At 54.2% G+C, this 12,420-nt stretch overlaps 1 protein-coding gene and 1 long non-coding RNA gene across 8 annotated transcripts in view; one reads left to right on the forward strand and one right to left on the reverse strand.

The window, feature by feature from the left end:
* Nucleotides 1–1,035: 1,035 nt before the first annotated feature.
* On the reverse strand, nt 1,036–7,601 carry LOC114484767 (uncharacterized). 3 transcript variants are annotated; one of them, XR_008616472.1, is made up of 4 exons: nt 7,552–7,584; nt 4,224–4,773; nt 2,394–2,457; nt 1,036–1,724 (listed from the first exon to the last, which is right to left on the reverse strand). It is a non-coding gene; the product is annotated as an uncharacterized lncRNA (long non-coding RNA). The 3 variants fall into 3 exon arrangements; XR_003678032.2 differs by lacking the exon at nt 4,224–4,773 and having other exon boundaries at nt 7,552–7,601; XR_008616471.1 differs by lacking the exon at nt 7,552–7,584 and having other exon boundaries at nt 4,224–6,652.
* Nucleotides 7,169–12,420, forward strand: part of EEIG1 (estrogen-induced osteoclastogenesis regulator 1) — a 36,889-nt gene continuing 31,637 nt past the window's right edge. For 2 of the 5 annotated variants that reach the window (XM_007101793.4, XM_055082073.1), the window contains exon 1: nt 7,672–8,229. In XM_007101793.4, the coding sequence (XP_007101855.1) occupies nt 8,084–8,229 (146 nt within the window). In that variant the 5' untranslated portion in view covers nt 7,672–8,083. Of the gene's footprint in view, nt 8,230–12,420 lie in introns of all 5 variants that reach the window. The other 3 variants (XM_028483178.1, XM_028483180.2, XM_007101794.4) reach the window with 3 other exon arrangements.

Here is a 12,420-nt window from a genome sequence, read left to right on the forward strand (position 1 = left end):
TAAACATCTGTGAATGAAACATGAATGAATGAAGTGCTTGGCAGACCTTGGAAGGCTGGGGTAGGCAACAGACAGAGGGGGAGGGTGGTGAGGTGGCTGGGCTGACCTGCAGGTTGTATTAATGACAATACTGCAAGGGTAGGGCCAGCGCTCAGAGGTGGGAACACAGGCTGAAGTTTGGACTTTGTCCCATCAGCGATCTGGAATCCTGGGCTGAAGGCATGCTGGAGCCGAAGCCCTGGTTTAAGAAAATAAGTCTGGCCTTGAAGCTGTAGGGGAAGACGGGCAGCTCTGGGGACAGCCACCCATGGGTCTCTGGACACGATGAAAATGGTGTTAACACACTCTCATGTTTCAACCTGGGAATCTGGCCTGATTTTACACAGTGTCGGGTCAGGCATCGGGCCTTGGCCTTCACCCACTCACTAATCACATCTGGCCAACAACCCCAGGAGATAGGGACTGCTCTGGCCCCACTGGACAGATGGGAAAACTGAGGCTCAGAGAGGTTGAATGACCTTCCCCAAGTCACACAGGGACTCTCCATTGCTGCCTTAATTAAACTGTATTACAGCATACTCAGAGGTGGGGGATCTAGACCATCCGGACTTGCACTGTATAATACGGCAGTCATTAGCCACCTGTGGCTATCTAAGTTTTTAATGTAAATTCAATGGAGTTTAAAATTCAGTTTCTCAGTCACACTAGTCACATTTTTAAGTGCTCAATAGCCGCATGTGGCTAGTGGTTACCATATTGAACAGTGCAGAGATGGAACATTTCCATCATTGCAGAAAGTTCTATTAATAGTGCTCGTCTAGACCATGGAGGTGGACAGGTCTACAGAGACCACTCAATTCAATGCTCTTATTTAGCAGATAGTGAAAGAGAGGTCAGGGACTGGTTCAAAGTCACACAGTGAATCAATGACAGAGGTAGAACTCAAAACCCGGGTTCCTGACTCCCAGTGCAGTGCTCTCTCCACTGAAGTAGGTGGATTCCTATCTCTTAGCTGGGGTTTGGCAAGGGCTGCTGGGAGGCAAATAGACACCATAAACAAAGTCCAGTGACCACTGATTAAGTGGAAGTCATACTTTCACATTTATAACAGAGGTTGATATCCAAATATGTAATAAGCTACTACAAATAAATAACAAAAAGAGGACAACTCAAATTTTTAAAAATGGACAAAGGATATGGCCAGGCAATTTACAGAAATTCAATTTGCCAAAAGAAGATGAAAAGATGCTAGCGCAAGAAATGCAAGCATGGTAGTAGAGGGTGTTTTGTTTTGAAACAGATTGGTAAAGATGGAGAAAGTATGGGAACGGGCACTGTCTTATACTGCTGGTGGGAGTATAAATGGGTCCAACTTTTTGGAAGGCAGTTTGGCAGCATCTCTCAACAGTAAATATGTAAATACCCTTTGACTCAGTAATCCTTGGGCTGGAACCCGGGCTGCCTGACTCCAGATCCCGGGTTCTGAACCATGACTACTCTCCGCGAGTGATGGTCAGGCTTGGGTTGGAAAGGGCAGAGTTGGTTGATCAACGGGGAGACTTGTGGACTTGGCCGTGGGAGGTTTAAGCAGGACAGATCACCGTGGGTGAGTTCTTTGGAGCCTTTATCTTCATGTGTGACTGGCTCAGATATTCGCAAGGAGCCTAGCACAAATCGATACGCCCTTGGTCAGCTGCCGGGGTGGCTCAGCTGCCATTCCAGTTCTGCAAATAATTGGAGCCGAGTCACCACTGAATCAGCACTGACCGCCTGTGGCAAAGCAGCGCTGGGAAAAGGGCTTGGCGTGGCGCTCTGTGCTGGCTGTCAGGTGACTGAGAGAGCAGGCCAGCTGAGTAGCTGCCTGCCCTCAGGGTGATTTGGGCAAGTGGCATTTTCCAACCCAACCTCGATTTCCCCTTTCTTTCTTCCTTTCATTTTCTCTTCCCTTCTTCCCTTTTTCCCTCCCGCCCTCCCACCTCCCTTCCAATGAATGCCAAGTACACACCAGTTATTGTGACAGAAAACAGAAGGCCGAGCCCTCATTTCTCTGCACACAGATGGTCGGTAACTTGGGGGCACAGAGCGGGGAGTAAGCATTGTGCCTGATGTCGGGGAATGGGGTGGGAGAGGATGCTTGAGCTGAAGCCCGACACTGAGTAGGTGTCACCAGGTGGGCAAGAGGACAAGGCCAGAACCTTTGAGCAGGGCTGCAGGGGTCCGAGCAGGGCAGGCAGGGAGAGGCTGAGCAGTTGATTCCAGAGGGGACTGAATGCCTGGCTAAGAACCCTTTTTTTTTTTTTTTTTTTCTCTCTAAGAACCTTTGACTTGCTCTCGCCTTCCGAGATGGCCCACACTCTCTCTGTGAAGTGTGTTTCTCCCAAGGCCGTTCTCACCTTTTGAGATGGACCGCATTTTGTCTATGGAATGTGTATCTCTCTAAAGAAATCCACTTCTTAGCTAAAAAAAAAAAAAAAAAAAGAAAGGAAGAAAAAAGAAAAGAAACTTTTACTTTATCCAGAGGGTGTTGGACAAGCATGGAAGGCCTTTTGCTAATAATATCCTTATAATTATATATTATTAAATTATAAAATAAATCTATCATATTACAAAAACCAAACAATACCCCAGAATAGTCATTAAAATAATAAACATTTCCCCCCAAACCCTCTCCTTAGTTGAAAGCCTCTGGTAACAATTTAGTGTATCCTTCAAGATTCTCTTCTATGCACACATAAATAGATCTATTTTTCTTGACAAAAATAAGCTCATCCTTTATATACTGTCTGTGCTTGCTTTGCCACGATAGGGTGGACATCTCCCACCCTGGCACACACATCTCCAGCATCCTTCTCAACAGCTGGACAGCATCTCACTGATGATGCTTCCCTTCATCCCACAAATATGTATTTAACCCTGGGTAATACTGGGTATTATCCCAGGTGCTGAGGATGGAGCAAGGCACAAAACACAGTCCTTCCCCTCAAAGACCCCCTCTTCCTACTGTCAGACATCAGGCTGCTGCCAATATTTTCGTATAATACATAATGGTGCAGGGCCACCTTGCACATGTAACTTTGTACGCGTGTGTGAGTATTGCTATTGGGTAACTTACTTTAAATGGACCTGTGCATATTGAATTTTGATACTTATTGGCAACACCAAGGAGTTTAAAAATAGGTGACAAGGTTAAATCTACAGTCATCCATCCACCCACCCATCCGTCCATCCACACGTCTATCCATTCATATATACATCCATACATATGTATGGCTATATGCATATGCATGATATATATGCATCCATCCCTTGGACAACCATTTATTGACTGTCTATCATGTGACAGGCCATGAAGTGGATGTGGGGACACCATGGGTGAGGTGTCTGATCCTGTGACGCTCATGCTGTAACGAGAGAGAAGAAGATAGCATCACAAGAGTTTGTCTAGGGCCAGATAAAGGTAAGGATCCTCTAAGGGTACCCCCACTTTCTCCAGCTGTGAGTCTGCTCTACAGGCTGATGTCCCACGCAGCCCCTCCATCCCCTCTACTCCTTCCTCACTCCTATTCCAGGGCTTGTGCTCACTTACCTCCTGACTAAGGGAACCTGGTGCCATTCAGTCAAATTCAAAATCCTGGGAGTATTCAGAAAGTTCTAGTGGGTGACTATTATCACTTCTCAACAGGTGTTCCCTCTCTCTTCCCATTGTTCTGGCTCCGCCGTGGTCTGAGCCACCAGTTTCCAGTTGGAATGGCTGTAATAGCCTCCTCGCCTGTCTGCCTGCCTCTGTTCTCGCCTGCTGACCATCAATCCGTTCTCCAAAGGATGGAAAGAACTGGAAACAACTTTCAAACTGGAAAGAACTTTCATAAAGGTATTTTGGATCTTGTCACCAACCTGCTTACATCCTCCCATGGTGTCCTTTTGGGCTTAGACTAAAATCTAAACTCCTCCCAGGCCCAGAGGGCCCACGTGAGCCGGCTCCTGCCTGACTCCACACCTCTCTCTCCTCCCTCCACACGCTCCCCTCCAGGCACACAGAGTCCTGGAAACATGCCAGCTCCTGCCTCTGCGCCCAGAGCTTCCTGTGCTTGGGGCCCCCTTCTTATGTAGGTCTGGGCTGAGATAACGCTTTGCAGAGGCCTTCCTTGATCATCTAAATCAGGACTCCCAATCCTATCAACCTCTCTCAAAGTCTCCTGGGATTCCTTTTCCAGACCACTTACTTGTCTGAATTATGTTATTAGGTACTGGTTTCCTCATATGTCCGGTCAGGGCCTCAGGGAGGAAGGACAGGCTATGCTTGAGAATTTAGGGGGCTGGAGAAGTAAGGAAGTGCCAGCCTGGAGCTCCCTGCTGACTACTCACTCAGATCCCCATGTCCCTCCAGGCCTGAGCCTTTTGCAGGCACAGCCTCTTCTGGAAAGGTTGATATTCTTTTTTTTTTTTTTTTTAATATTTATTTATTCTCTTTCTTTATTTTCTTTATTTTTTTGGCTGCATCGGGTCTTCGTTGCAGCACGCAGGGTCTTCGTTGCAGCGCGGGCTCCTCGGCTCCTCTCTAGTTGTGGCGTGGACTTCTCTCTAGTTGTGGTGTGCGGGTTTTTATTCTCTCTCTAGTTGTGGCAGGTGGTGTCCAGAGCGCATGGGCCCTGTAGTTTGCGGCACGCAGGTTCTAGTTGTGGAGCGCGAGCTCAGTAGTTGTGGCACCAGGGCTTAGTTGCCCCACGGCATGTGGGATCTTAGTTTCCTGACCAGGGATCGAACCCCTGTCCCCTGCATTGGAAGGTGGATTCTTTACCCCTGGACCACCAGGGAAGTCCCAAAGGTTGATATTCTTATTCCTAACTTATAGACGAAGAAACTGTGGCTCAGAGATGGGAAAGTTTAGAGTGTCTCCTTCAAGATCCCTTCCTATGCATGCAAAACTATACCCAAAGTGTGTGTGACACAGGTGGTCGGTGTTGTGTCAGCCAGATTTTGGACCCAGTTCTGTTGGCTCCAGGGCAAGCGATCCTAGCCAGACCATACTGAACCCCCTCTCGGTTTGGAGTCCCTGAGCCTTGGTGTTTCGAACCAAGGCCATACTACCAATATGCAGCAGAACCCGGATCCTAACTCAGGCTTGTCTCGCCCCAAATGCGGCATCCTGTCCTGGCACCTAGCTCTCTCCCTTAACCAGGACCCACCTGGGAAACGAGAGAAGGGTAACTTCCTGGGTTCCCAGCCCAGAGACTCAGAGAGATAAATACCCAACCCGAGCTAAGTCTGGCAGCCAGGCCCACCCTGCTTCCTGTTGGAGAGGCCTGGGGTTACTCACGGTCACAGCTGAGAAGTCAGCCAGGCCTTGGGACATCCTTGGCTGGCTCCCTCCTCTGAAATCCCCTTCTGGGGTCAGATAGCCACAGGCCTTTCCCCTGTGGAGCAGGTCCAGCCAGGATTAGTGAGAACCCCCACTCCTACGCCAATGTGAGCAGCACAGCTTAGCAGTCTAGTGCCTGTGCTCCAGGGTCAGGACCCTAGTCAAGTAATTTAAACTCTCCAGGCCTCAACTTCCCGGGCTGTACAGGGGGATACATAAAAGTACTGGGAGCTGCTATTATCATTCATCTCCTATCTGCTAACTGTGTTTTTCAAATTATGGGACAAACTGGAGAGAATTACAGGTTGCCACCCATTTTATGGCTGGGGATCAGGAAGGAATCAGAAATCTAAGTCCTCAGATACATGTCCCAACCTAACTCATCCCCAGGTGCACTTGATTCTGTCTCTCAAATGCCTCTCGGACTCCAGTTTTCCTGCAGTGCTGTGGTTCCACTAGCATCATCTCTGGCCTGGATCACCACAACAGGCCCCTCACCCCTGTTTCCCATCTTCTCTCTTCCACACTACCTGTAGTCAGAGCAAGCTTCTTCTAACAAAAAGCAAATCTGTCTGGGTCACTCTCCCGCTCAGAACGTGTGCGTAGCTCCCCTCCTTCCTCTGATCTACAAGACTCTGGAAGATCCAGCCATTACAGGCCTTCCAGCCATACCTCTCGCCTCCCGCATCTCTCAAAGAGCCACAGTGCAGGAGCATGGAGGTACTCACAGCTTTCTGTGGGCATTGCACTCTCTGGCTGCCAGGGCTCTTGAGGCTCCCTCTGCCTGGACCCTGCCTGACTCAGGGTATGCATCCTGCCAGTGGCCTGGATAACTCTGTGAGGCATTCTCTCTGAGTCCCCCTCCCCTCCACCCCTGCCTCCACTGAGCTCCGTTTTTTTGTTTTTTTTTTTTTGAGCTCCCTTTTAAGTCCCCCATTACAGTCCTCATCCACCAGATTTGTCTCTGCCTGTGTCCCTGTCTGCTTCTCCACCTGATCTAGAGCTTGGCGAGGTTGGAGATGGAAGGCCCACCAGTCTCACTCCTAAATCCGAGCCTGGCTCAGGGGCACCTAAACATTTGGGGACTGAATCAATGAACTGCAATACGTTGAAGGCCTGGGAAGTAAAAAGCTCCTGAATTGGTCTCTCTGTCCAGGGTAGTTAATGCAGTCAGGGAGACCAGCCATAACTAGGTAAGAAGCTAATCAACAACAAAAGGCTTTGATAGAAGCTTGGAAAGGGAGAAGCTGGTTCTATCACAGGTTGCGTGATGAACTGCTTTAACTCAAGCCCTGGCGAAGCCTTTGCAGGCACTTCCCTCCTCAGTGCTGAGAAATAGAGATTCGAAGCCAAACACCTGCATGGTCTAGTTCCGGTCACCTCTCTTGGGTGTATTTTCTGAAAAATGGGACTCGCTACCTTCCGGGCCTGATCTAGTCGTCAACGAACTCAAATCTGGGAGGACACTGGAGGGCCACTTCAGCCATAGTGCTCATATTGTTTCTTCTCGTCATTGTTTCTCCTTTTCTTTTGCTCGCGCCCTCCTCCCTGCCGGCCTGCCGGCCCCGGCTTCCCACCCCGCGACCTCCCACTGCCTCCCCAGGGCCCCTAGCCTTTTCCCTCCGCTCCGCCCCGACCGAGGAGGCGGGCCCAGATGGGCGACGCACCAATCCGAACGCCTCGAGCTGCCTCGGCCTCCCGAGAGTCCCGCCCCACGCCGCCGTCCGCCAATCGCACTCCGCGCCCGCCCCTCCGGGCCGCCCAATCGTGGGCGGGCTGAGCCCCCGGCGCCCCGCCCCTCCCGCGCTCAGCGGCGGCTCCGCGGGCGGCCGCGGTGGGCCTCGGTATTCTCCGAACTGGGCCGCGCAGCGTCGGGCGGGCGGTGGCGTTGGGATCTCAGGCGGCGGCGCTGCTGCTCGCGGGGGTGCTGGCCAGAGGCGGCGGGTGAGGCGGGTGAGGTGGGCGCCACCGGCCGGCCGGAGGGGCGCCTCAGCTCCGCCGGGGCCCGCGGAGCGGGACCCAAGACCGAGGAGGAGGCGGCGCCCCTGCTGCCTGGAGCCCGGCCCGGTGCCCGCCGGGAGGGGGCAGTGGCCGGACGTTCCCGGCCCGGAGCGTCCCCGACGCGCCTCCCGGAGAGGCCCCCAAAGCTCCCGGCCGCCCCCTGGGGGTGCCCTCAGCCTCCCCGGACTCACCTGCGCGGCTGCTTGGCACCCAGGAGCGGGAGCGTGGGCGCGGTGTGGGCGCCTACCCCCGGCCGCCAGCGGGGCGGGGGCGGGGCCGCCCTCGGCCTCACCGGGCCGCCCATCGCCCTCAGTCTCACCGGTCCGCCCGCCGTGCCTAGTCGCGCGGCGTGAGCTCCCCAGGGACCGCGGCTCGGGATGCTGTCCGCCAGCGCGGCCGCTCGCGCGCCGCCCGCCACCCCTTCCCTTGACTCCTGGGCCATGCCCCAGTGTTTACATGCCGGTGAAGCCCCCGGCCACTCCGAACCCCTCCAAGCCCCAGCTCCCCGAGGGTGAAGCCAGCCGGCCTGCGAACTGGACTGGTAGTTCAGACCAGGGCCCTCCGGACTCATCCCCATCCGCTCTGCCGCCTCAGCCACCATCTGGGCGGGATCCGGCTCTGGTGTTTTGAGGAGGGGGTGTGGTGTAGGGAAAGGAATCCTGGGGATTTCTGGCTCCCCCTCTTTTTTTGGCCTTCGGGGCTTCAGACTCAGGGAACTCGCTCATGGCTTTTTTGATGAAGAAGAAGAAATTCAAATTCCAAACCACTTTCACCCTGGAGGAGCTGACTGCGGTCCCCTTCGTGAACGGGGTCCTCTTCTGCAAGGTCCGGCTGCTGGATGGCGGGGATTTTGTCAGCTTGTCGTCAAGGTAGGAGCTGGGGCAGGCCTGCCTGCAGGGAAGGGGGATAATGAGCCAGATCTAGTCACTTGGCGAGTGTGGAAGTGCCTCTTGGGGTCCAGAGAGTCCTGGAGATTGTGTGTCCGGGGCAGGTTTGCACAAGGCAGGACTGAGTGATCTGGGAGGTCTGGGCCTGAGGAAGCTGGCAGGGTGCTGGGCACCCATCTGCAGGTGACCAGCCGGATACCTGGGGGTCTGTTGTTTCAGCCCCCTCGTGGGGCCTCTCACACAGCCCACAGTAGGCCCATTCTGCAGACTTGTATGACGAGCCCAGCGGGGTTTGGCCTCGAAGGGCTGAGAAGGGGAGGAGTGTTCCAGGGCATCTTGCACCCAGCTGGCCACTCGGGCTGTCATATGATTTAGAGCCCGGGCCAGCCACAGGTTCCCTGGCACTCCCTGGCTCCTGGGAAGGTCCAGCCCCAGGCACTCCTGGTCTGGCTGGAGGGTGGTGGCTGGATTTTGGCCTGCCCAGCCCCCTCTGAGTCACTGTCCTCTTCTGGCTGGAGCTGGGCTGCTTTGCTTTGCAAATGCCCTTGTCAAGAAGGCTGCTGCCCTCTCTGAAAGAAAGAGGCTCGGTCAAGTTTAGTTTTTGTGTTCTTCCCCATCCTGCAGGTCCAGCTGCCTGGCTCATTGCTGAGGGCGGCTGAGTTCCCAAGCTGCGCCCACTGCCTGGGCCCATCTGGGGTCACATAGTCCTGGAGTGTGACAGATGGGAGTTTGAGTCCTAGCTCGGCCACTCTGTGGGCCCAATATATGTCTCTCTGTCAGAGTTGTGAAGAAGTTTCAGCAGAGAGAATGCAGTGCAGGGCCTGGCCCAGTGCCTGTGACCCACTGGCTCCCTTCCTTGGTCTGTCCCTTTGCTCCTCAGGCCTCCTTGTGGGCCCAGTTCGCTGGAGCTGCCTCACAGTTCTGAGATGGGGTGCCTGTTACAGATGGAGAAACTGAGGCCCAGAAAGAGGGAGTAAGTGGCTTGCCAGGGACCTCGAAGGAGGCAGTTGTCAACTGAACTTGGCCTGTTTGGAGACCTGTTGGATGAATCTGGTGGTCGAATGTTCTGCTGGGAGGAGGGAGAGGAGGCATACAGCCTAACCCAGATTTAGGAGTCTCCAGTGTGGGACAGGGTGGGGTGCCTTTTCTGTGCACTTGGGTCCGCTCAGGCTGGGAGCTGCTTATCTGAGGAATTCAGACGAGGGCTGCCCTTTGCTGTGGGGTTGGGAGGCTGTCCTCGTTGCCTGGGAAGCCTGTGATCCTGTGGCCACCCACAGAGTAGCCCAGCCTTTCTGGGAAAGGGCTGTGCTGCTCACAGCTAGGGCCTGGGGTCAGCCAGTGAGTGGCCGGGTGACCTAGGGCAAGTTACCTAACCTCTCTGATTCCAAGAACCAGCAATTACTGGTGCTTTGCTCACTGTTTTACTAGCACCTCTCACTTAACCTGTTGACTATGCCATGGAGCAGAGTGGAGGTTGGGGGAGGCCTGTAGTATCGTTATTCCCATTTTATAGAGGTGGCTCAGAGGCTCAAAGAGGGAGTGATTTCTCTGCGTTAATACAGCAGAGCCCAGATTCAAACTCATCATGTGCTTTTAGCCTGTTCTGCTTTTGAGCCTTGGTTTCTTTTTCTGTGAAATGGGAGAAGTCATACCCACCCCTAGAGTCGTGATGGGGAATGGGTACTGCATATACCATGTCTGACCAGGCAGATTGTTGCAGCAGCTGTTGTTACTATGGTAGAGGGGCCCAGGCTCCAGCCCCTCCTAGGTCTTGGGGGGACCAAGTGGAGTCAGCAGAGGGCCTACATCTGACCTAAGGGCTGGGGGCAGGGTCTTGGATCCTACTGAAGAATTAGTACTCAGCCCCAGGCTGAGGTCTCAGCTGGCTTCCCAGGCCCTGGGGCCACTGTCACCCTACCTTTCAGCCTTTCAATTGCCCTAAACCTGCCCCCTCATCCGGGAAAGGCTGGAAAGTTCCAGGTCTCAGCCCACAGTGTCTGGATTTCACCTCTCTCTCCCCTTCTTCCCTCTTGGCAAGGGGCCATGGATTCCCTGAACCCGGCTGAGCCTGCCTAAACAGGCTTTCCCAACCCTCATCCTGGATGAAACCTGAGTGGCATGAGGAGGGAAGAGCTGACATTGAACCCCACACAACTGGGCATTTAGTGGGCTGTGGGTACCTGTTTACTGCTGGGCATGTGTGGCTGGAGGGAACAGACACGTTCCCAGGGAACAGACCTGAGGCTGCTTTAGAGATGCTTTGGCTTTTGCCCAGGAGATGGGGGTTCCTGGGTTCCTACCCTCCACTCCCATCCCACACACCCTGGTCTGCAGCCTGGGAGCCCCTCCTCACAGCCCACCTCTCCAGAGGGCCAAGGCCCTATTGTTTTGGAGGTGGGGTAGGGTCAGGGGTGACGAGACCTGCTTAGTTTATTAGCACACTGTCCGTAACCCCGGAGACCCCTGACATGTCCCAGGGAGTGGGGGTGGTGGCAGCCTGGGTGGTGTCTGAGCAAAGCAGGCCCGAGGCCCCACTCCTGCAGCAGCAACCCTCCTAGCTAGAGTGTTTCCCTGTGTGTTGGGTGCCATGGCAACAGCTGGGTACACAGCTCCAGCCTGACCCAATTTGAGCAGGTAGAACAGGTGGTACATTGCAGTGTTCTCCAGCCTCATCTTTCTGAGGCCTCCTTATGCACCATAATCCTCACAGCTACCATGTTCAGTGCTACGTGCCAGGTGCCGTGCTGAGTGTTTTTGCACATGCTGTGTCTGTTCATCCTCTCGGCCATCCGGAGAGGTCACCTGGCTAGAAATGCAATTGGGAAAATAACCATTTTTATCATTAGGGTTTAAGCTGCCTTTGATTGTGCATTATTAGATGCCAGGGACCTGCTGAGCACCTCGAATGCATGATCAGCTGAGTCCTTGAACCACCTGGTGAGCTGATGAGGAAATTGGGGTCAAGAGACCTAAAGCGATGGACCCGTGTCACTCAGCGAGGGAGTGGCAGAGCTGTCATTTAAATGTGGGCAGGTCCGGCTCCAAGGCCCTGCCTTGCCTTGGTGGCAGAGGGCTTGAAGCAGCTACAGCCTCGTGTCATGTCCTCAGACCTTTGAAGGAGCTTCTTTTTAGTGGGTTGGGTGGTACAGAGAAATCCAGATTTGGATCATTTCAAGGCACTGGGCTAGATCCTGTGAGATCTGAGGAAAAGGGGCCTCGGGGCCACAGGTGGGGGTGGGGCTGAAGTCCACTGCTGTAGACTTGGTGCCAGGCACGGGCTGGCACTGGGGCACAATGGGCATTTGCCAACGTCTCTGCCTAGAGGCCTTCCAGCAGACTCATCCAAATGGCATCTGGGAGGCTTTCCTAGGGGTCCCAGGAGGGATGCATCCCAGCCAAGTCTGGTGAGTCGGGAAGCAGTGGACCAGGCTGTGGTCTCCCTAGGGCACGCTGGGCACGGGCTTCCAGCCTTGAGCCAATCTGTCTTTCAGGCAGGAGGAATCCCAAACATCCTGAGAGGTCTCTGTGCCCAGCTGGCGCTGGTCCTGTGGCCTGCCCCATGCACGTGGCTGGTGGTGGGTGGGAGTGAAAGGGAGGCGTTGATTTACCTTACAGCAAGTCCTCTCTGGAGGAGACAGGCAGAGCGAGCCTCCTTGGCCAATGGATGGGGAAACTGAGGCTGGGGGCAGAGAAGTCACTTGTTCAGGGTCACTTCATAGGAGGAGCTAATGGCACAGCCGGATGGGCTCTGGTTGGCCCTGACTTCTGTCCCCTGCGCAGTACCCCTCTTTGCATGAAGGGGCAGGCTGGGCCAGAAAGAGAAGAGGGGCCCCTCCGATGGCTCCTCCTGCTCTGCACTTGGGTGCCAGGCTGTCTAAGAAGCAGACTGTGTGACTTGGGCAGGCTCCCACCTGTCCTTTTTGGCAGCTTTGAATTCTCAACTATCTCTTCAGTGGGGTTTTTATTTGGGCAGCCTTTTGAAAGAGGGCACGCCTGCTCACAGTACAGGTACTGACTTCTCTCTGTGGGCCTGGCCTTGAGCAGGCCGGGACGGGAGACCTCCGAGGGATGTTTGGGATTTGTGGGGGGCATGAAGAAGACCTTGGACAGGTCAGCTCTGCAGCTGGAGGCCCTGTGCCCGGGCCTGGGGAGGCCAGGTCTTTGCACACACAC

This window comes from Physeter macrocephalus, unplaced genomic scaffold, assembly GCF_002837175.3.
Source record: "Physeter macrocephalus isolate SW-GA unplaced genomic scaffold, ASM283717v5 random_10, whole genome shotgun sequence".
NCBI lineage: Eukaryota > Metazoa > Chordata > Mammalia > Artiodactyla > Physeteridae > Physeter > Physeter macrocephalus.